Here is a 21,009-nt window from a genome sequence, read left to right as displayed (position 1 = left end):
CGCTGCGTTGTGGGGGCATTGTGGGGGGTTGTAACCCCCCACATTTTACTGAAAACTTCACTTTTTCCCTGTTTTTAGGGAAAAAGTTAAGTTTACAGTAAAATGTGGGGGGTTACAACCCCCCAAACCCCCCACAACGCCGGTGCGATTTGTATTAAGTAAACTGGGGGTGCTCCCCAACAAAAACCCCCGTCGGAGCCCCTAAAAACAGTAATTTTCTTCGGCGCGCACCTCCGTCTTGCGCTCAGTTGTCGGCGCGCGCCTTTGTCTTCCGCGTTGTTGTCTATGAACCAAGAGGACATATCTGGGTTTCCCCGGACGTTTGGTAACCCTGTTTATTACTCATATTTTGGGCTGAACTGGTCGTGGTAAAGGTTCTTCTACTCAAACGCAAAGCTTGCCAGTATGCATAACTTGTGAATTAACATATATGATCTAATGACTTACATGCCCACACACCTTTGTGGTTAAAGTTATATATTAAGCAAAACCCACAACCCGACATTTCTGAAATACTCTTCTCTTTTTGAAGGGATTCACTCAAAGCAATGTACAGCAAGAATAAGTCAAAAATAAGCAACTGACGATATAAACCTAGATTTCTGGGCCAAACAAATGGCCCAAAAATGGGGGTCTTGGTTTATATTCGAATCTTACTACTACGTATCATTTCTAAAATGCCGCTAGACGGACGCAGTGCTGTACATTAAACACGCAAAAGACAGTCCCTGCTCAATAGAGCTTACAATCTAGTTACAACAGACAAACACAACAAAAAGGGTTAGGGAATTTCTCAAAAAGAGGGAATGATAAAATAGATATGGATCTATCGCAGGCCTCTCCCCAGACACACTCTTGTGCTACTGCCCCGTGAAGTCTCACTACTCAAAATGGCTGACGCGAGTTCCCACAGTAACCTCGTGGGACTGCCACGAGTTCAGTTTATATTTGAGTCAAATTTTTCTCCCCTTTTTTTTGGGGGGGGAGGGAGGTTACCTCAGTTTATATTCAGATGGGTTTATGTTCGAGCATATATGGTACGAGTACATTATTTTTCAACAGGATGGAGCTCCGGCGCATTAAGCTTGCAAACACAGTTGAGGTTTTAATTAACGATGCCCCAGAATGCATTGAGCCAACAGCTCACTGTTGTTGAAGACTTCAGGAATGCATCAGGGTTAGAGGAGGACACTTTGAACACAAATTATGAATTAACTGAGAAAAGAACCCATCGTTTTAATGTATTTTCAGTGGTCACATTAAATGTTTAAGCAATTGCAAAGCATTTTGAAAATATGTAAGGCAGGGGTGTCAAAGTCCCTCCTTGAGGGCCACAATCCAGTCGGGTTTTCAGGATTTCCCCAATGAATATACATGAGATCTATTTGCATGCACTGCTTTCATTGTATGCTAATAGATCTCATGCATATTCATTGGGGAAATCCTGAAAACCCGACTGGATTGCGGCCCTCGAGGAGGGATTTTGACACCCCTGATGGAAGGGGTCCCATTTTTTTCAGATACTGTGTATGTGAACTATGAGTGCTTCTAAAATCTTTTAGGTAATGGAAGGAAAGCTAGAGCTGAATGAACCTGCTGGGCTGACCTGGGCCTGTGGCAGCCATAACTATAACTTATATTTTTCTGCTCCGTGATCCCAGCAGCAACGCAAACAACCCAGGGTCCTTGTTTCCCGTCTGAAAAGCTAAGGGAGGAAAAATTTCACACAAACACAAGGATTATTGTTAAAAAAAAAATTCACAAAGGCTTTCTGGAGGCAAGACCTGGTCAGTTTAACCCTTTCAGGACCAAGGGACATATTTGTCCCATAACTTTAAAATCCTATCAATTTTGATTGGGATAGTCTACAGTTCTAAATTTGATATGTACGGATTCCATATGATACTGCCTTTATGTAAACAAACTGATTCCGACATTCATTCATTAGCGTCGTTGCTAGATTGACGAGAAGATTCACTTGCCACACTGTCCATAAGCCAGAAGTGTGATTTTTTTAAATAAAAATAATGATATTTCACAAAAAAAATCAATTTTTTGGCATCTGCAAGCCCTTTTTACCATAAAAATGTCGTCAAAACCACAAAAATTGGCCTACGATCCTTATGGTCCTGAAAGGGTTAAAAGGCAACTGAATTCACAGGCCTGTCTTCCAGGTCCTCTGCAAACCTTACACCTTTCTATTAGGATTCAGATCAAAATTACACACATAGCTATCAATCAACATATCGTCTGACTCAACTTATCACCTGATACAATACGTCATTAATTCTCATTGCCATCTATCAGGCCATTTTTATATCAACAAAAAACCATTACCATACAGGACAAAACCAAAACACAGGCACCAGAACTTAGATGTGATCAGACGTGATGAGGTTGTGTAAAAGCCATCATTAGTACATTACATAATAAAGAATATTTGATCCTGCATATAGCACTCTGCTTCTAAAGGCCGGTGTCAGGTCAAAAGCGCGCCAGGACAAAGGTGCGCCCAGACAATTGAGTGCAGCGCGGAGGTGCGCGCTGCTCTAAATGACTGTTTTTAGGGCTCCGATGGGGGGGGGGGGAACCCCCCCACTTTACTTAATAGACATCGCGCCGCGTTGTAGGGACGTTGTGGGAGATTTGGGGGGTTGTAACCCCCCACATTTTACTGAAAACTTCACTTTTTCCCTGTTTTTAGGGAAAAAGTTAAGTTTACAGTAAAATGCGGAGGGTTACAACCCCCCAAAACGCCGGCGCGATGTCTATTAATTAAAGTGGGATGGTTCCCCCCACACGCCCCTCCGTCGGAGCCCTAAAAACAGTAACTTAGAGCAGCGCACGCCTCCGTGCTGCGCTCAATTGTCCGGGCGCGCCTTTGTCTTTCGCGCCGTTGTCTATGAACCCTAAAGGCCATGTCCTCCTATATCTAAAAGTTTCTAAAGGCCTCTGATCCTAAAGCCAAATCTTAATTCTCTGTCTCTTCCTAGATTTGGATTTTATAGTAATTCGCTTAGTATTTTATTTGTTATCATTATTTTGTATTTTATTGTACAGTGGTGCCTCGCATAACGGACGCCTCGTACAGCGAACGCTGCGCATAACGAACTTTTTGTCTTGCTCCCTATAACGAACTTCGTTTCACACAACGAAGTCGCCCGAGGGGCCCGGGGGGGGGCGGAACTACTCTCGCCGCTTTCTAATGTGAGCCGGGAACAGCAGCACCCTCCTGTCTGAATGCAGTGTTCCATCATCTCCCTCCACCTTACCTTAAAAACCGAGTTTTCCGGCTTTCTTTTTCGGCCAGCCACACACTTTCAAAGAGCAGCACATGCGCGCATGCTCTGTTGTTCAATCTTCTCCTCTGACGCAACCGGAAACCGGAAGTTGCAGGAGAGAGAACATTGATCAACTCCAGCAGCTGCGCGTGCACAGCTTTTTGAGATCGTGTGGCTGGGTGAGGGAGAAGGCTGGCAGGCTCTGCATGTGAGGTGAGGTGGAGGGAGGGAAATGTAGGGCTGCAGAACGAATTATTTTGTTTTACAGGTATTCTTATGGGAAAACGCGTTTCACACAACGAACGTTTCACATAACAAACTTGCTCCTGGAACGGATTAAGTTCGTTGTGTGAGGCACCACTGTACATCGCTTAGTATTCTATGTATAAGCGATTCATCAAATTTCGAATAAACTTGAAACTTGAAACTATGAGGTTAACTAATAACCTCTTTAGCCTCAAGGTTTCTGCAAATGTCCAAGCAATGTATTTCACAAACAAACAGTTCTAACAGGGACTATCAAGGCACAGAGGAATGAAACAATCAGAGCACAGAGGAATGAAATTATAAACATATGATTCTACAGCAAATTTTTATTCTAACATTTCCAGTGAAGCAAAACCCTGCTCTCACAAATCTTTCATAGTGTATATATTCTGAGGGGGGAGGGGCCCTCTTCACTTACCCCCCCCCCCTCTTCTACGAATCTGCGCTAGCGGTTTCTAGCGCAGAGAGCCACGCTGTTCCCGATGCTCAATGAGTTCCTATGAGCATCAGGAGCAGGTCGGGCCATTCTCTGTGCTAGAAACTGCTAGCGCAGTTTCATAGAAGAGGGGGTTAGTCTCTATTGGAGCCATCATCTTCAGAATCGTTTCAGCAGAAAGCTAACAGCGAATTCCTTTCTCGTGGAATTCTTTTTCCTAAAAAACGGCAAATGGTTTCCTGGAATCTGTGGTAGTACTGGGATTAATGTAATGTAATGTAATGTAATGTAATGTAATTTATTTCTTATATACCGCTACATCCGTTAGGTTAACACATGTGGATGCTTCTAGGAGAACTCTTGTGAAGCAGAGTGGAATCGCACACGAAACCACATTAAGAATCAGCAATGTTCCATTACTTATTCAGAGAGTTCAGAGGTTGATGGCTTTTATCCACTATGTTCTGCTGCGTTGCATGAAGCCCCCCCCCCCCCCCGCCGAACCCATCTGGACATCAGGGGAGGGCAGGGGATTCATTTAGGAGGGATGGGTGGGGAAGAGGAACTCAGCACTTTGCAGGGGTTTAGAAAGGGGGGGATCCAGAGGTCCACAAAAAGGAGAGGGTCAGGGGGGGTTGTTAAAAAAAAAAAAAATAAGTTATACAGTCCTAGCCCAATATTAAACCAGGGCTGCATAACTTGCTTAAGGGGGCCTGGGCTGAATATCGGCTGGGACTGCATAAGCTTCATCAACCTGCCCACTCACACTTCGCCCCCAATATTCATCGCCAGTGTTTGGACATGGCCTGACACTGAATATTGGGGATTAATTAAGCTGGCGATGGTCAGCATTTAAAAAAAAAAAAAAAAACAAACCCTGACCGCTGCCGGCTGAATATCAGGGGGGTTTCTGGATACCTATACCATCTGTGGAGAAATCTCTGACATCAGAAATGGACCAGTTACTGGAGCCCCTACAGAATTAGGGAATAAATATGAATATGAGCAGCATTTGGTGGCTAATACAGAAGTTTTGAGACAAAATTGGCTGAATTCCCAGAGTGCAGGCAATAATGATGAAGACTAAATGGTCAGAAAAAAAGGAAGATGGAAACGATAGATATCAGTCTGTAAGATTCATTTAAAGTTAGGGGTTCTCAACCCAGGACACACTCAGCCAGTTAGATTTGCATACAATGGAGGAAGTGCATGCAAATTTATCTCATGCATATTCATTGTGATTAGCTTCAAAACCCAGCAGTATACATTCAATGGAAGCAGTGAATCCAAACGGATCTCATACATAGAAACATAAAAACAGAGAAACATGATGGCAGATAAAGGTCAAATGGCCCATCCGGTCTGCCCATTATCTCCTCCTCTCCCTATTGGCTAAGTCTCTTAACATTTGCATCTCCTCTTCCTATAGGCTAAGGCTCTTTACATCTGCATTGTGAGGTCAGAGAGCTTTATGATTATAAAAACATTGTAACATGATGGCAGATAAAGGCCAAGTAGCCCTCCACAGCATCCATCTCCTCCTCTCCCTATTGGCTACGGCTCTTAACATTTGCATCTCCTCTTCCTATAGGCTAAGGCTCTTTACATCTGCAATGTGAGGTCAGAGAGCTTTATGATTATAGAAACATTGTAACATGAAGGCAGATAAAGGCCAAATGGCCCATCCACAGCATCCATCTCCTCCTCTCCCTATTGGCTAAGGCTCTTAACATTTGCATCTCCTCTTCCTATAGGCTAAGGCACTGTGCACCTGCATTGTGAGGTCATAGAGCTGCCCATCTGTGGTAACCATTATCTCTTTCTCTCTCTGACAGATCCCACGTGCCTATCCCAGGCCCTCTTGAATTCAGACACAGTCTCTGTCTCCACCACCTCTTCTGGGAGACTGTTCCATGCATCTACCACCCTTTCTGTAAAACAGTATTTCCTTCATTGCAGAGTTTCCTTTCAAATGAAAGAGACTCAACTCATGTGCATACATATTTATTCTGCAAATTCTGAAAACCAGGCTGGGTTGTGGATTTCAAGGACTGGATATGTGTAGATTTCCACATGTAAATAGAGGCTTCTGAAATTGGGTTTTAGATGTGGATGCAATATTAGGGGGGGGGGGGAAATGTGGCACAGTGTTTAAAGCTGTAATCCGCTTAGGTTCTAAAGCGGAATAGAAATTTTTTAAATAAATAAAAAAGCCCACACTGCTCCTTATGACCCTTAATCCCCCCCATTGCCCCAGGTATATTAGATAGATTGTGAGCCCGCCGGGACAGACAGGGAAAAATGCCTAATTAAATTCATGTAAATTGTTTGAGCTCCCTTGGGAGAGCAGTATAGAAAACTGAATAAATAAATAAATTTCCATATGGAAATCATGAATAGGGCTTCTGAAAACAACCCCCTAAGAAAACCAGGAAACACAGCTGATCATTCAGACTTCCTGGTCCAGAGATGGATCCACACGTTCTTCTGAAATATTTTAAAGAACTTAGGATCTAATATAAGTAAGAGGTGTGATAAAACTGCAACTTTATTATCATTTTCTTCTGAGAAAAAACTTAATCTGATGAACCAATAAACTCTTTGCTTCAAAAGGACATGGTTTTTTCTTATTTTATGCCATATATTGGTACTAGAACCAACTCAGTATTCTGGGCAAGGGAAATGATTGAGAATTTTTATAAGGGGTTTTGCGAGACATACCTGTGGTTTATCAATTGCTGGAAAGACATCTTGAACCCTTTTTGAATCCGAGTCATAATCTGTGTGAAAAAAAAAAAAGCACGTTACAACCATTAGATGGCGATGGTGTCACTACACCATTTTCATCCTTCAAATATAAGGCAGGGCAGAGGATCAGCCCTACACTTTTGATAGTAAAGTTTGCTCCTAAATAAATAACCACAAAACATCCCCCTCCGCTCTTCCCTCTGCCTTAGATAATAGATCGATATCAATCATAGTAAAAAAATCGCAATAAACAAATAGCATCAACAAAGAATTTTAAATGCAGAAAGCACTTTTCACATATTTACCAAATGATAAATAATGCCTACAAAATTATTTGGTAAAAAAAATAATGAAAATCAGCTAATTTCAAGAGTTTTTGCAGCAAGGCAAATTTCTTCAGAAAGGCAGTTAATAAATCCTAATAAATAATAAAATAGTGATTTTTGAAGCTCACCTGACAAATCAGAAATCAGGCAACACAACTTTATCCTCTGTGCCCCATCCCCCAATCTGGAAGATAATTTATTCTAGTCTAGTGGTTCTCAACTCAGTCCTCAGCACACATCTAAGCCAGTCAGGTTTTCGGGATACCCACAATAAATATGCATGAGAGAGATTTGCCTACAACAGAGGCAGTGCATGCAAATTTATTGTGGAAATCCTGACAACCTGCCAGATGGGTGTGTCCCAAGGACTGGGTTGAAACTAGAGGTCTGCACAGGAACAGGGATCGCGGGAATCCTGCGGGTCCCGTGGGAATCCCCCCCAACCCACGGGACTCCCAAGGGGACCCCTCTCTGGCCCACAGGACTCCCACGGGGACCCCCCTCTGGACCATGGGACTCCCACAGGGATGGCTTTGGAAGCAGGGTTCGTCCATATAATATAATGGACACGTCAGCCTTAGTAAAAGAGGGGGTTTATAAGTTAATTACCTGAACAGAAAACAAAAAAAGGGTTCCACCAAAGAGATTCCACAAGGAAACAGCAGCGCAAACACAAAAGAAACTGTGGAATTGATGATCCCGTCAGAAGTAATTGTTGCTTTTTATGGGGACGGGCGACCAGATGGAGGTAATTCCTTGCGGGGATGGGTGGGGACAGAGAAGATCCTGATGGGGACGTGTGTGGACGGAGAGGATCCTGGCAGGGATGGGTGGGATTTCTGTCCCCGTGCAACTCTCTAGTTGAAACCCCTTGTTTTTGACCAGTGGTCTCAAACTTGCGGCCCGCCAGTTACTATTTTGAGGCCCTTGGTATGTTTATCATAACCACAAAAGTAAAATAAAACTGTTTCTTGATCATATGTCTCTTTAGCTATAAATGACAATATTATTATTAAGACTTAGCGAAAAGGAAAGATTTATAAACTATAAAGAGTTTTACCTCATGCAAAATTGTCATTTCTTTAATAAGACATTAACTATTTTTTTCTGAGGCCCTCCAAGGACCTACAAATCCAAAATGTGGCCCTGCAAAGGGTTTGAGACCACTGTTTAGACTGAAAGCAGTTGATACGAAAGACAGTTAACACCAGCCAGAGCAAAGAATGGAAAATGATACAGGCATAAGGATGAGGGCTCTTAAGCCCTTGACAGAGAACACAAATGACAAATGCATTAAAAGGAAATGTCTAGCCTTGATCATGCTACTACAATTCTTAGCTTGCCTTTTTTGTGAGGCTTTAAATGTGAAATAAACATCTCACAGGGTCTCCAGATCTCTGAGCATATTTTAACACACGATATAATAATTTATTTTTGCAGTTACAACAGTTCATAAGCTGTTTTACATTTTTTGCACAACATGGGTATCGATATACAGTGCTCCCCCGCGAATTCACGGTTCGCGGTCCCGGTCATTTGCGATATTTTCCGACTGCGAATGACCGGGCAGGAGAGGGCAGCCGGAGCACCGGCGAGTGAAGGAAATCACTCGCAGTTTGCTCCGACCACTTCTTCCTGTACTAAAGTCGAGCCTCACCAATCAGGAGCTGCTTTGACACGCAGCTCCTGATTGGTGAGGCCCGACTTTAGTACAGGAAGAGGCGGTCTGAGCATACCGCGAGTGATTTCCTTCACTCGCCGGCGCTCCAGCTGCCCTCTCCTGCCTCTCCGGCTGGCCTCTCCTGTCTCCCCTGCTAAAAACCGTATTTGCGGTTTTTCAGCATTCGCAGGGGTTCATGGAACGGAACCCCCGCAAATATCAGGGGAGTACTGTATTAGATTTTTATTGACAATTTCTGCTTAGTCAGAACTGAGCTCTGGTACTACAAAAGCTTTAATTACCATGTACCTTAAGACAACCCCACTCCCAGCCCCTTCCCACTCCACCTCTAAGCTGGTCATTTCAGCCAGGATCCTGGGGCAGGAATCATGTACCGCCAGGGCCAGAATCCTTTAATCATGTGCATAAAATGTGACCACTAGACCTCACCCTTAAGTAGGGTCACCATATGTCTGGATTTACCCTGGACAAGTCCTCTTTTTAGAGGACATGTCCGGATGGGTTTTCAAAACCCAGCACTTTGTCTGGGTTCAGAAAAACTTCCAGCTCGGAACTGCGTCGGGAGGGCATCTCCGCATGCGCGCATTCAATGCGTGTGACATCATCGTGTCACCTCCACGCGGCTCCGAGCACAAGACGAGTTTGAGGGGGGCGGGACTGACTTGGGCAGAACAGGGCGTGGCTGTTGAAACTGAGTGGGCCTGGGGGGGTGGTGCCATAGATCCGGATTTTGCAACAGTAAAATATGGAAATCCTACCCTTAAGCAAAGGCCACAACTTTGTCTCCCCCCCCCCCCCAGAGTTGTAAATACTGACTGCATAGCATTCAAAGCTTCAGCTAATCCAGGCATTGGTGGAATGAGGCATTATGACACTACAGTCTGAGCTCTAGGTATTTAACATCCAGAATGGAGGCTGATCCGCAGGGACTGCCACTGATCAGGCCCCAGCTTTTCTCCTACTGGCCTTCTGTACCTTAGAGCCCTCATGAGTCAACTTCAAGGCTCTCGTTTCTACTTCTGAAGGCCTCTGGTACAATAAGAGAAAATTACGGCTCCATATGAAACAATAGACGTTAATAACAAAAATATTAAATTTGATCCTTGTGAGTATAAAGCTTACATTGAATCTCCTGGTCTCTTATTTCCTGCTAGTTTTGCAAATGATTTCTGTGTTTTATCCAACAGAATATTATCAATAAAAATACTAATTCTAGATTTACACTGGTTTCCCCACTTTAACTCACACAAATGACCAGAGATGCAAAACGATGTCCACGCATTGGTTGTTTCAACTTTGAAAAAAGGTCGAAGTCTGGTGGACTCGTGTCTGGACTGTAGGGAACACGAGGTAACAACTCCCAGCTGTATTCGCGTGGTTTTTCAATGACGAGCGGAGAGCTCCATCTTCCCCGTGACCAAAAATATTTTGACGAGCTCAATCAAAAGTCAAAAAAATGATGATTTTTGCTTATGATCATGAAGGCATCATCATCACAGACAAAGTTCCATGCGGAAGAAGGGTCACAGAAGTGTATTATTGTGATTTTCTTTTGCAAAAAAAATGCACAAAACCCGACCTCCGTTGCTCTTGGCTGGGCCACTCATTCTTCACGACAACGCTTGCCCGCGCATAGGGAACGTCGTCATTGAAAAACTACACGAATGCGGCTGGGAGTTAAACATAGAAACATAGAAGATGACGGCAGAAAAGGGCCACAGCCCATCAAGTCTGCCCACTCCAACAACCCTACCCCCTTGAATTTACCCCCCTAGAGATCCCACATGTGTATCCCATTTCCTTTTAAAATCCTTCACGCTCCCTACAGTCCAAACATGAGTCCACCAGACTTCGACCTTTTTCCAAAGCTGAAACAACCTCTGCCTGGACATCGTTTTGCATCTCTCGAAGAGCTTTCTTCCGTCGGTACCCGAGCCATTCGACAACTGAACAAAAACGGTGCCTTGAATGGAATAATGAAGCTTCTCGGACATTTCGGACTCGGTCATTGCAAAGCAGGGAGACTATATTGAAGGATTGTAAAGGAATACTTGAAAAAAAAAAAAAAAAAGTAAAACATGTAAATTAAAAAAAATAAATAAAAATAGTGTGCATTATTTATGAAATGACCCTCGTACAATATCTTTAGATCTCCACCCCAGTGGCATAGCCAGATGTGCCAATATGGGTGGGCACATGCTATTTTCCCCACCCCACCCCTAAATTCAATAAATGCCTGAGCTGACAGGGATTTCCAAGCCCTGTTAGCTGAGTAGATCCTGCTTGAGCGACTCAGAACTTCCTTGAATTTGTCGCAGCCGGCAAAACTCTCTATGAGAAGGGCCACCACCAAGCCGGCCCTCTTTCCTCCTGCGCATGTGCAAACACTGGGCATGGAGGGAGGGGGCTAGACTGACAAGCAGAGCCCCACAGAGAGCGCTACTGGCTGCAGCAAATACAGGACTGCTCTAGGCTATTAGAGTAGGACCCCCTTCAGCTAGCAAGACTTGAACTGTCCAGCCAGTCTTAACAAGGGGGGGTCACAATTTTGGATGGGCTTGAGCCCAAACTTAGTGGAACTACGCCACTGCTCTACCCTCTTTAAATCACTTTTGTGACACAGTGGTTAAAGCTACAGCCTCAGCACCCTGAGGTTGTGGGTTCAAACCCACGCAACTCCTTGTGGCCCTGGGCGAGTCACTTAATCCCCCCCAATTGCCCCAGGTATGTTAGATAGATTGTGAGCCCGCAGGAATAGAGAGGGAGAAATGCTTGAGTCCCTGAATAAATTTATGTGAACTTTCTGAGCTCCCCTGGGAGAACGGTTATGAGAATTGAATAAATTAAAAAAAAATAATAAAAAAAGTAATAAAATAATTTGGGGAGTACTTGTTTGTCTGTGAAAAAAATTAGCATGAGAGATGTTCAGTATCACTGCCAGTATAGAAACCCCTAATTCCTGTCCTGTCCATGTAACTTCTGAGTGTGTGACACGATTGCTAAATATTTCCTCAAGTACCTCGGTTTACGAGTGCACCAGTTGGCGAGTGTTTTGCAAGACGAGCAAAACATTCGCAAACTTGGTGCCTCGTAAACCGAGCTTGCCTCGCTGTACGAGCGCCCCCCCCCCCGGCGATCTGGCATCCCCCCCGCTCGCATTGCCCCCCTTCCACCGTGATCCTACTCCCCCCCCCCCCGAGCAGTCAATGACACCCTTTACCCGACTTGGCACCAGTGCCGGTGCCCGAAGATCCTCCCTCTTCTGGCGCGGCCTGGGCTGGGCGGTGCGTTGGAGATCCTCCTTCTTCTGGGCTGGGCTGGGCTGGACTGGCTTTGAGCATTTGCGAATGCTCAAAGCCTTCTGGTCTCGCTCTCAATCTCGGAGAGAGCGAGACCAGAAGGCTTTGAGCAGGGGTGTCAAAGTCCCTCCTCGAGGGCCGGAATCCAGTCGGGTTTTCTGGATTTCCCCAATGAATATGCATTGAAAGCAGTGCATGCAAATAGATCTCATGCAGATTAATTGGGGAAATCCTGAAAACCCGACTGGATTCTGGCCCTCGAGGACCGACTTTGACACCTGTGGCTTTGAGCATGCGCAAATGCTCAAAGCCAGCCCAGCCCAGCCCAGAAGAAGGAGGATCTCAGACGCACCGCCCAGCCGCGCCAGAAGAGGGAGGATCTTCGGACACCGGCACTGGTGCCAAGTCGGGTAAAGGGTGTCATTGACTGCTCGGGAGGGGGGAAAGTAGGATCGCGGTGGAGGGGGGGCAACGCGAGCGGGGGGGATGCTGGTTCGCAGGGGGGGGGGGGAAGCTGGATCGCGGGGAGGGGTTTGGAACAGCGTCGGATTCCTCAAAGGGGGGGGGGAGAATGGAGCAGCGCCGGTAGCCTCGTGGAGGGGGGGGAGGATGTGGAACCAATCAAAGCAGTTTCCCTTACTTCCTATGGGGAAACTTGCTTTGATATACGAGCAATTTGGTTTACGAGCATGCTTCTGGAACGAATTATGCTCGTAAACCAAGGTTCCACTGTACTTCTCTTTCTGAGCTATATGTAAAAGGTTGTATTTCCTGCAGTCATTCCAGTAAGGCCTGGATTATTCCAGAACCAGTGTGACTCAAACACTGGATGCCATGGTCTGTTGTCTGTTCAGACCACAGGAGCTTCGTTAAGTATACGTGGTGTAAATATATTCTAAAGCTAATGAGTAATTAGTAACAGACTGCTTTCTAGGAATACATAAAAAAAATAAATAAATAAAATTATCCAGAATGACTCTAGTGAATGCATGCTTTCACAGATGCTGCAGTAGGCGAAATGTATAATTCAATGCAACTGACGAAGTCATTTGTGATCTTTAAAAGTAAGAGATTAATATTAGAGAATCATCATGTGTTTTTTTAATGGGTAGAACTAATGGGCAGACTGGATGGACCGTTCAGGTCTTTATCTGCCGTCATTTACTATGTTACTATGTAGAATGAAACGGGGACAAATTTTTCCCCGTCCCCACGGGAACTCATTTTCCCATCCCTGCCCCATTCTTACAAGCACTGTCCTCATCTGCACAAGCCTCAAACACTTTAAAATCATAAGTAGCAACATTCTCAGCTCAAACTGTGATGTCATAATGCCTCCTTCCACCAATAAGAGCCAACCTCCTCAGTGATGTCACAACGGCTTGATTGTCCTGCACTCCCCTCTGCCCTCCAACCCAGCCAGCAGATTAACCGTTCCCCTTAACTTTATCCATGACATCCTGTTTGTCTGTCTTGTCTGTTTAGATTGTAAGCTCTTTCGAGCAGGGACTGTCTTCTTTGTGACTCTGTACAGCGCTGCGTGCGTCTGGTAGCGCTACAGAAATAATAAATTGTAGTAGTTGCAGTAGCGAGCTGTAAAATTATATAATATCAGAACTGGCAATGCATAGAGCAAAAATTTAACTAAAAACAATGGACATAAACTGCTAAGAGTGCTCGAGAGACTACGGAAATTCACAGCAGCCATTTCCTCATGGCGATCTGCACGGGGCAGGAGCGTAGGAAGATCGCTCCTGCCCCGAAAGCCCTCTAGAACACCAGGTAAGGCCGGGAAGGCGGCAGGGGTGGGTCAGAGCCGGATAATTGCGGTTTTTTGCCATTTGCGGTCCGGCTCTGCCCATATCCCCCGCGAATAACGAGGGAGAAGTATATACATAGTCGTACGATCTGAATCCACAGAGGACTGGATTAAAGGTTGAATAAGATAGTAGCAGGAACGGATGCTTGAAGAACTCCACAGTCAGTAGTAAGGCTCTGAGCGGAGAATATTTCTCACCCCTTGACAAACACCTAACATGAAATAAAATCTTAGAAGAAGCAGAACAACAACAAAAAAAATTATGGTACAAAAGCCCTTCAAGATGACACAATGCAAATGATACAAAGTAGAGAATGACACGGTGGCGGTTTACCCGTGGCCACCGCATTTTAGCCGCGGGTCACCCGCCGAAAACGGGGAAGAAAACTAGCAGTCGCTGCGGCGACGGGGACAAGGCCATTCACCGCCCGCGGGGCGGTGAATGGTCTTGTCTCCGCAGTGAGGTATCAAGGATCGCGCGGTCCCCGCAGCCACCGCCCGCCCGCCCGTAGCATTTAGCCAGCTCCCTCCCTCCACCTCACCTTAAATTTCGAGTTTTCCGGCTTCCTTTTTTCCGAGCCGCACGTGTTCAAAAATCCGTGCACGCGCGGCTGCGCGAGTCAATCAATCTTCTCCTCTGACGCAACCGGAAACAGGAAGTTGCAGGAGAGGCGAAGTTTGATTGACTCGCGCAGCCGCGCATGCACGGATTTTTGAACACGTGCGGCTCGGAAAAAAGGAAGCCGGAAAACTCGAAATTTAAGGTGAGGTGGAGGGAGGGAGCTGGCTAAATGCACGGCTTTTTGAACGCGTGCGACTAGGGAAAAAGGAAGCCGGCAAACTCGGAACGAATATAAGGTGAGGTGGAGGGAGGGTGGGGGCTGCTGGACCATTCTTCATTACTTTGCCATACTAATTCCATTCTATGTTAGGTGCCACGGACTCAGATTCGAGTCCTAGCGATGATGAGTTAAAGATCCCAAAAGAAGCCAACTTCTAAATCCAGTGGTTAGAGCTACACTACTTGTGACCCTGGGCAAGTCACTTAATCCCTATTGCTTCTGACACAATGGGCAGTTCCAAAGACCAAGACTGGCCAGTGTCAAAGACAGGATGCTGAGCTTGATAGACTCTTAGTCTCCACTGTTTTTAGTGATCAACAAAGTTCTATGTTTCTATAATCACCCTAATTCTGTTATCATTGGACTAGATATTCAAAATGATTTAAATGGCCAGGACAGGCTCCTGGCTGTTCAAATCATCTGTCCAGGGCTAACCAGGCATTTTCAATCTTCATGTTCAGCCCAAATGGTGTCACACAGTTCAGCAAAAATACCCAATGTTGTTCCTCATAATTTAAATATTGCTCATAGAAGGAACAACATTGGGTATTTTTGCAAATGGAAGTTGGAGGGTTAATTCCCTTGAAACAGCCAATTGAGTGAAACATGAATTCATGCTGGGACACAAGATAGGTTGAATTTGTTTTGAATTTAAAAGGAAAAATGATCAATGAAGAATACTATAATGGCAAGAAAATATAATGATAAAACAGCAACTAATTTTGCCTATTTTTATATATTAAAAAAGTACTACATAAGGTGAATGTCCATATTGCTGTCTGTTGTTCTGCTGAGTACTGGCATTGAAACAGCAAAATGCATTTATTGCATACTTGTCCTCTGTCGGAAACATTATGGTGGTATATTAGTTGTGTTAATAAAAATTTATAAACAAAGCCCTGCCAGCTGAACATCTCTTTCTCTAGTTCAGCAGCAGGAACTTTGATTTATAAGAATGGAATACGCTAAATATTAGAGTACTAAGGCTTATATGGATGCTGCGGGGACGGTGACGGGGCGGTGAATGGGATGGCAGTGGCGGTGACGGGGCGGTGAAAGGGATGGCAGTAACGGTGACGGGGCGGTGAATGGAATGGCGGTGATGGGGCGGTGCAGAGGATGGTGGGCCGGGGACGGGGCGGTGACAGATTTTTTCCCCGTGTCATTCTCTAATACAAAGTAACCCAATAGGTCCAGGCTGTAAACTTGTAGCCTTTTAACACAAAAGACACAAATGATAAAACAAATTTGAATGGGTGGAGGAAAAGACTTCAAGAGCTCAGTGAGCTAGAACTTTGGAACATATTCAGATGGTACACAATGCTCCCATCTTAAAAAAAACCCCAAAAACAAAACAAGAACTGTTGTCTAATTTTTAAGCTAAGTGGCGCCTTTAAAGTAACAACGGGATCTGGATAGCTCCTACTACCGCCCAAACACCCCCTCCCTGAATCCCCTCCAAATAACTAATAGACCACACACATATTTGGTATAAATAGCCGCAGCTCAATTTATTAACAAAACAGGTAATAATTTGCATAAATTAACATCCACAAGCATTAACTTCCATATAACCAATCTGCAGCTCCTCCCGAGCTACCCGGTGTAACCAACAACAAATTTCCCCCGACCCCGCCATAAACAGCAAGAGTCTGAGGGGTGGCATGACCTCATGCCCCATTAACCGAGTCAGTAGACCCCCGGGCACAGCTCCCCGCCGGCCCACCGCCGGATGAGCCCCAGCACCCAGTAGCTCGGGAGACCCGCCACAGAACTGTATTCATACAGGCCCCCCCCAATAAATGGAGCTGCGACTGTCAACGCAAGGCAAGAACTCTCTCACAACCCGATGCAAAATCATCGAGAAGAAGATCCCAGCCCACCGCCGACAAATGAACCCCGTCCGTATGAAACAAACCAACGCAAGAAACATCAACTCACTCATGCAATAACTGCATACCCCCTTGACTAACTACCCACTTACCCACCTGCCGATCAATCTTAGCCAACCCCCGCATCCAACGACGAGACGCTAAACAACGGGGGCGGAGCACAATATCGAACCAAACCAATAATACCCCAGGGAACCAATCCAACACAACCCTCAAGTCATCCTTAATGAGGTTCACTAAGTCCTTGCCTGAACACGCATCAACATCATTCCCCCCCAAGGTGCACCAAAAGCAAGTCAGGATGACCGGGCCGCAATCGTAGGCGCTCTAGCAACTGCAGCAGCTGACTCCACCTCATCCCACGTTGACCCCACCAGGAGACACTATTATTACTATTAAAATAGCAGCAATTCATAGCGATTTTCTCCATGCATGCTGGGAAGCAGCGTTTCTGTCTACGGACGCTGGGCAGCAGCAACTTTGAAGGTGAAAGACTTGAAGCAGCGATTTTGTGGGAGAAAACACGGAAGCAGCGATTTTCAGAGTGAATGTTGGTAAGCGCTAAACTAATTTATCGGTACAGTAAAGGAAAAGGAACTCTATGCATGATGTAATTTGGGGGGGGGGGGGGGAGTCAGCATGCAAAAAATTGCGCATAAGCGAAACCACGAGTGCAGAAACCGCTAATTGGGAGGGAGAATTGTATGTGAGCAGGACAGAGGCATTGCTGTGTTCCAAAGTAGAGAATGACACGGTGACAAAATTCATCACCGTTCCCGTGTCCGCGGATAACTGCGGGAAACCATATTCATGTCATTCTTTAAGGAGAGAGGGAAGAATCAGAGTATGAATGGCCACAACCACTGACCCGCAAGCTTTGCTTTGAAGAATGCTGGTGTAGAAGGACCGAGGTTGAAATAGACACTACTGAATGACAGTCTCTGGTATCCAGAGCAGATATTGTGATGTCATAATGCCTCATTCCACCAGTGCCTAAGAGCCAATCACATCAGTGATGTCACAATGGCTTCATTATCTTTGGCTCACATAAGAATCAGAGTATGAATGGCCACAACCACTGATCCTCAAGCTTTGCTTTGAAGAATGCTGGTGTAGAAGGACTGAGGTTGAAATAGACACTAAAAAATGACATGGGATTATTTCCCGCGGTTATCTGCGGGGAAGGGAACGGTGATGAATTTTGTCACCGTGTCATTTTCTATTCCAAAGTTCCAGCTCACTGAGCTCTTGAAGTCTTTTTCTCCACCCATTCAGATTTGTTCCATCATTTGTGTCTTTTGGGTTAAAAGGCTACAAGTTTACAGCCTGGACCTATTGGGTTTCTACAAAAATCTATTTTCTTTCAGTGAGGCTTTGTCTTTGTGCACAATGCAAATTATGACTGCGAATCACAGGACCCTACAGCTACGCACAAGGTGGGGGGGGGGGGGAGGGAATAAAAGGCTTGCGTTCATGCTTTTCTGTGAATGTAGTCTATACGATCCAATGCCAAAAACGCGGGGAGAGATGCAACATCAGAAAAACAAGTCACAGCTTCAGCTCACATCCATCTTCATAGACATAACAAACTATTACAGAACGAAAACCCTCACAGAAGCTCAGCAGGTGAACATTTCTCAAAGATCATTCCCTTAACGATCGAACAATAAAGGTGCTTCAAGGCAACTTCAGGAACAGAGACTAATGGAAAACACTGGAAATTAGAATGATCAAACACTTTGAGACTTGACGTCAAAAGACTTGGGGGCCCGACGCACAACGCTCCGACGCTGCAGTAAAAATTACCAAGGCAGGATTGATTCCCCCCCCCCCCCCCAACGAGCGACGCTCAGCACGAATAGCATGCAAATGATATGCACGCTATTTGTTTTTCAGCAGCGCTGGTAAAAGGGGGAGGAACTGTGCCCGGCGCTTGCTCAGGAACTTAGCAAGTACAATGTAATAGGGGAGGAGTGGCCTAGGGGCTGGAGCTGTTGCCTCAGCACCCTGAGGTTGCAACTTCAATCCCAGCCTGCTCCCTCCATTGCCCCAGGTACCACAGTCAGACTGTGACCCTGGGTTCATAGACAACCCCGCGAAAGACAAAGGCGCGCGCCGATAACTGAGCGCAAGATGGAGGCGCGCGCCAAAAAAAAATTACAGTTTTTAGGGGCTCCGACGGGGGTTTTTGTTGGGGAGCCCCCCCCAGTGTACTTAATAGAGATCGCGCCGGCATTGTGGGGGGTTTGGGAGGTTGTAACCCTCCACATTTTACTTGTAAACTTAACTTTTTCCCTAAAAACAGGGAAAAAGTGAAGTTTTCAGTACAATGTGGGTGGTTACAACCCCCCACACCCCCCACAACGCGGCGTGATCTCTATTAAGTAAAGTGGGGGGGGGGGTTGCACCCCCACACACGCCCCGTCGGAGCCGTAAAAACTAATTTTCTGCGGCGCACGCCTCCGCGCTGCGCTCAATTGTCTGCGCGCGCCTTTGTCCCGGCGCGCTTTTGACCTGACACCGTGACCCTGCCAGGATGGTGTCCTGTCAAATGTGAATAGGACATTGGCGTGCCAACAATTCAGCCCCGACATTTGCGCGCAGGACACATTCACGCCGCCCTATTCCTTCCCTTTTCCGCTCTCAGGGAGTGTGTGTGTGTGGGGAACTCCCCACCTGTCGTTCAGGGGGAGTTTGGCGCTCTCATTCAGGGGGTGTGTATGGGGGGAACCTTTTACAATTACGCACTCTTGCGCTCTTAGGGGGGGGGGTGCTTAATGCCGACATGCTCAATTAAAAGATTGTTGCAAACCCCCCACTACACTTACAACTGCGTCCCAACAATTCCGTTTCCTTCATGCGTGCACTTGACTGAGCAGAATTGTCAGTGCGCCAATATCCTGCACGCTAAGGTCAGTGTACCACCAGGACAGATAGGGAAAATACTTAAAGAGTACCCGATTACTATTCAAAGTATTGTAAACTGCTTAGGGTGAATCTCACCATGAAAAAAGCAGTTAATAAATCCCAGTAAATACAATATGCTATATAATATGCCTTGATAATGAATGTGACTGTTGGACAGACTGGATGGATCACACAGGTCGTTATCTTCCATCATTTACTATCATCCCCACGTCTAACTATGGACACTTTATAAGGAATTCCGTCTATATTTACGTCATTTTCTGTTTTGTCGTGAACAGAGAATAACATGGGGACAAATATTTCCCCATTCCTGCAGGCACTCAATTCCATCCCCCGGGAGTACTGTCGCTGACCCTGTCCCATTCCTGTAAACCCTGCCTTAACCTCTCAAACCTTGAACACTTATGGATTTTAAAGTGTTTGAGGCTTGTGCAGATCAGGACAGAGCTTAGGCATTGGTGGAATGAGGCATTATGACATCACAATCTGAGCTCTAGAATGTTGCTACTTAGGATTTTAAACTGTTTGAGGCTTGTGCAGATGAGGACGGAGCTTAGGCATTGATGGAATGAGGCATTATGACATCACAATCTGAGCTCTAGAATGTTGCTACTTAGGATTTTAAAGGGTTTGAGGCTTGTGCAGATGAGGACGGAGCTTGGGCACTGGTGGAATGAGGCATTATGACATCACAATCTGAGCTCTAGAATATTGCTACTTATGATTTTAAAGTGTTCGAGGCTTGTGCAGATGAGGTCAGTGCTTAGGCATTGGTGGACTGAGGCATTATGACATCACAATCTGAGCTCTAGAATGTTGCTACTTAGGATTTTAAAGTGTTTGAGGCTTGTGCGGATGAGGATGGAGCTTGCAGGAATGGGGCAGGGACAGGAAAAGAACTCACCAGGACAGGACGGGATGGGAAAATGAGTCCCACGGGACGGGGAAAAATTTGTCCCCATGTCATTCTCTAGTCACAGACTTCACAACCCATGTTACAGCCCTTTTGGGCAAAATATGGCAATCTCAGATTTAAACTGCTTGTGCAACAGAAAAGGCATATCAAATTCATGACCCAACTATTCAACTTTTGCTGCTGCTATTGCTATTATAGTTTGATGAAGAATCTTTGAAATAATTTTTTTGTTTTTTATATTCTTTGGTACAGTTTGCTCTTATTCCTTTGATTGTAGCACCTGCCTCTCGGAGTTTGTTTTATGGAATCTTTACGGCACTGCACAGATCTGGCAGAGCCATAGGCCGTAACAGGGCCTTAATATTTCTCTGCATTTTTCCCCTTGGCAGTAAGGGAAGTAGTCCGGAGTTACACTTTGCCACTGCTATAGCTCAGCATTCCAATGCCGTGACATTGGCAGCCATCCCTGGCAAGAGCCCTGCTTACAAGGAAAGCCAGTCATAACAGAAGAGGCATTGTCTGAAAAGCAGCTAGGAGGGACAAGTCCTTTCCCACAGACAGTACAGTTTACTTT

General features: G+C 45.5%; 1 protein-coding gene across 5 annotated transcripts in view; it reads right to left on the bottom strand.

Annotated features, from left to right (window-relative positions):
- Positions 1-21,009, bottom strand: part of FNDC3B (fibronectin type III domain containing 3B) — a 490,638-nt gene that overhangs the window by 124,808 nt on the left and 344,821 nt on the right. For all 5 annotated transcript variants that reach the window (XM_033959077.1, XM_033959075.1, XM_033959076.1 and 2 more), the window contains exon 7: positions 6,706-6,764. In XM_033959077.1, coding sequence (XP_033814968.1) covers positions 6,706-6,764 — 59 coding nt within the window. The remainder of the gene's footprint in view (positions 1-6,705; positions 6,765-21,009) is intronic.

This window comes from Geotrypetes seraphini, chromosome 9, assembly GCF_902459505.1.
Source record: "Geotrypetes seraphini chromosome 9, aGeoSer1.1, whole genome shotgun sequence".
Taxonomy (NCBI): domain Eukaryota; kingdom Metazoa; phylum Chordata; class Amphibia; order Gymnophiona; family Dermophiidae; genus Geotrypetes; species Geotrypetes seraphini.
The sequence above is the reverse complement of the archived record's forward strand: the minus strand, read 5'-3'. Positions and strand labels throughout refer to the sequence as shown.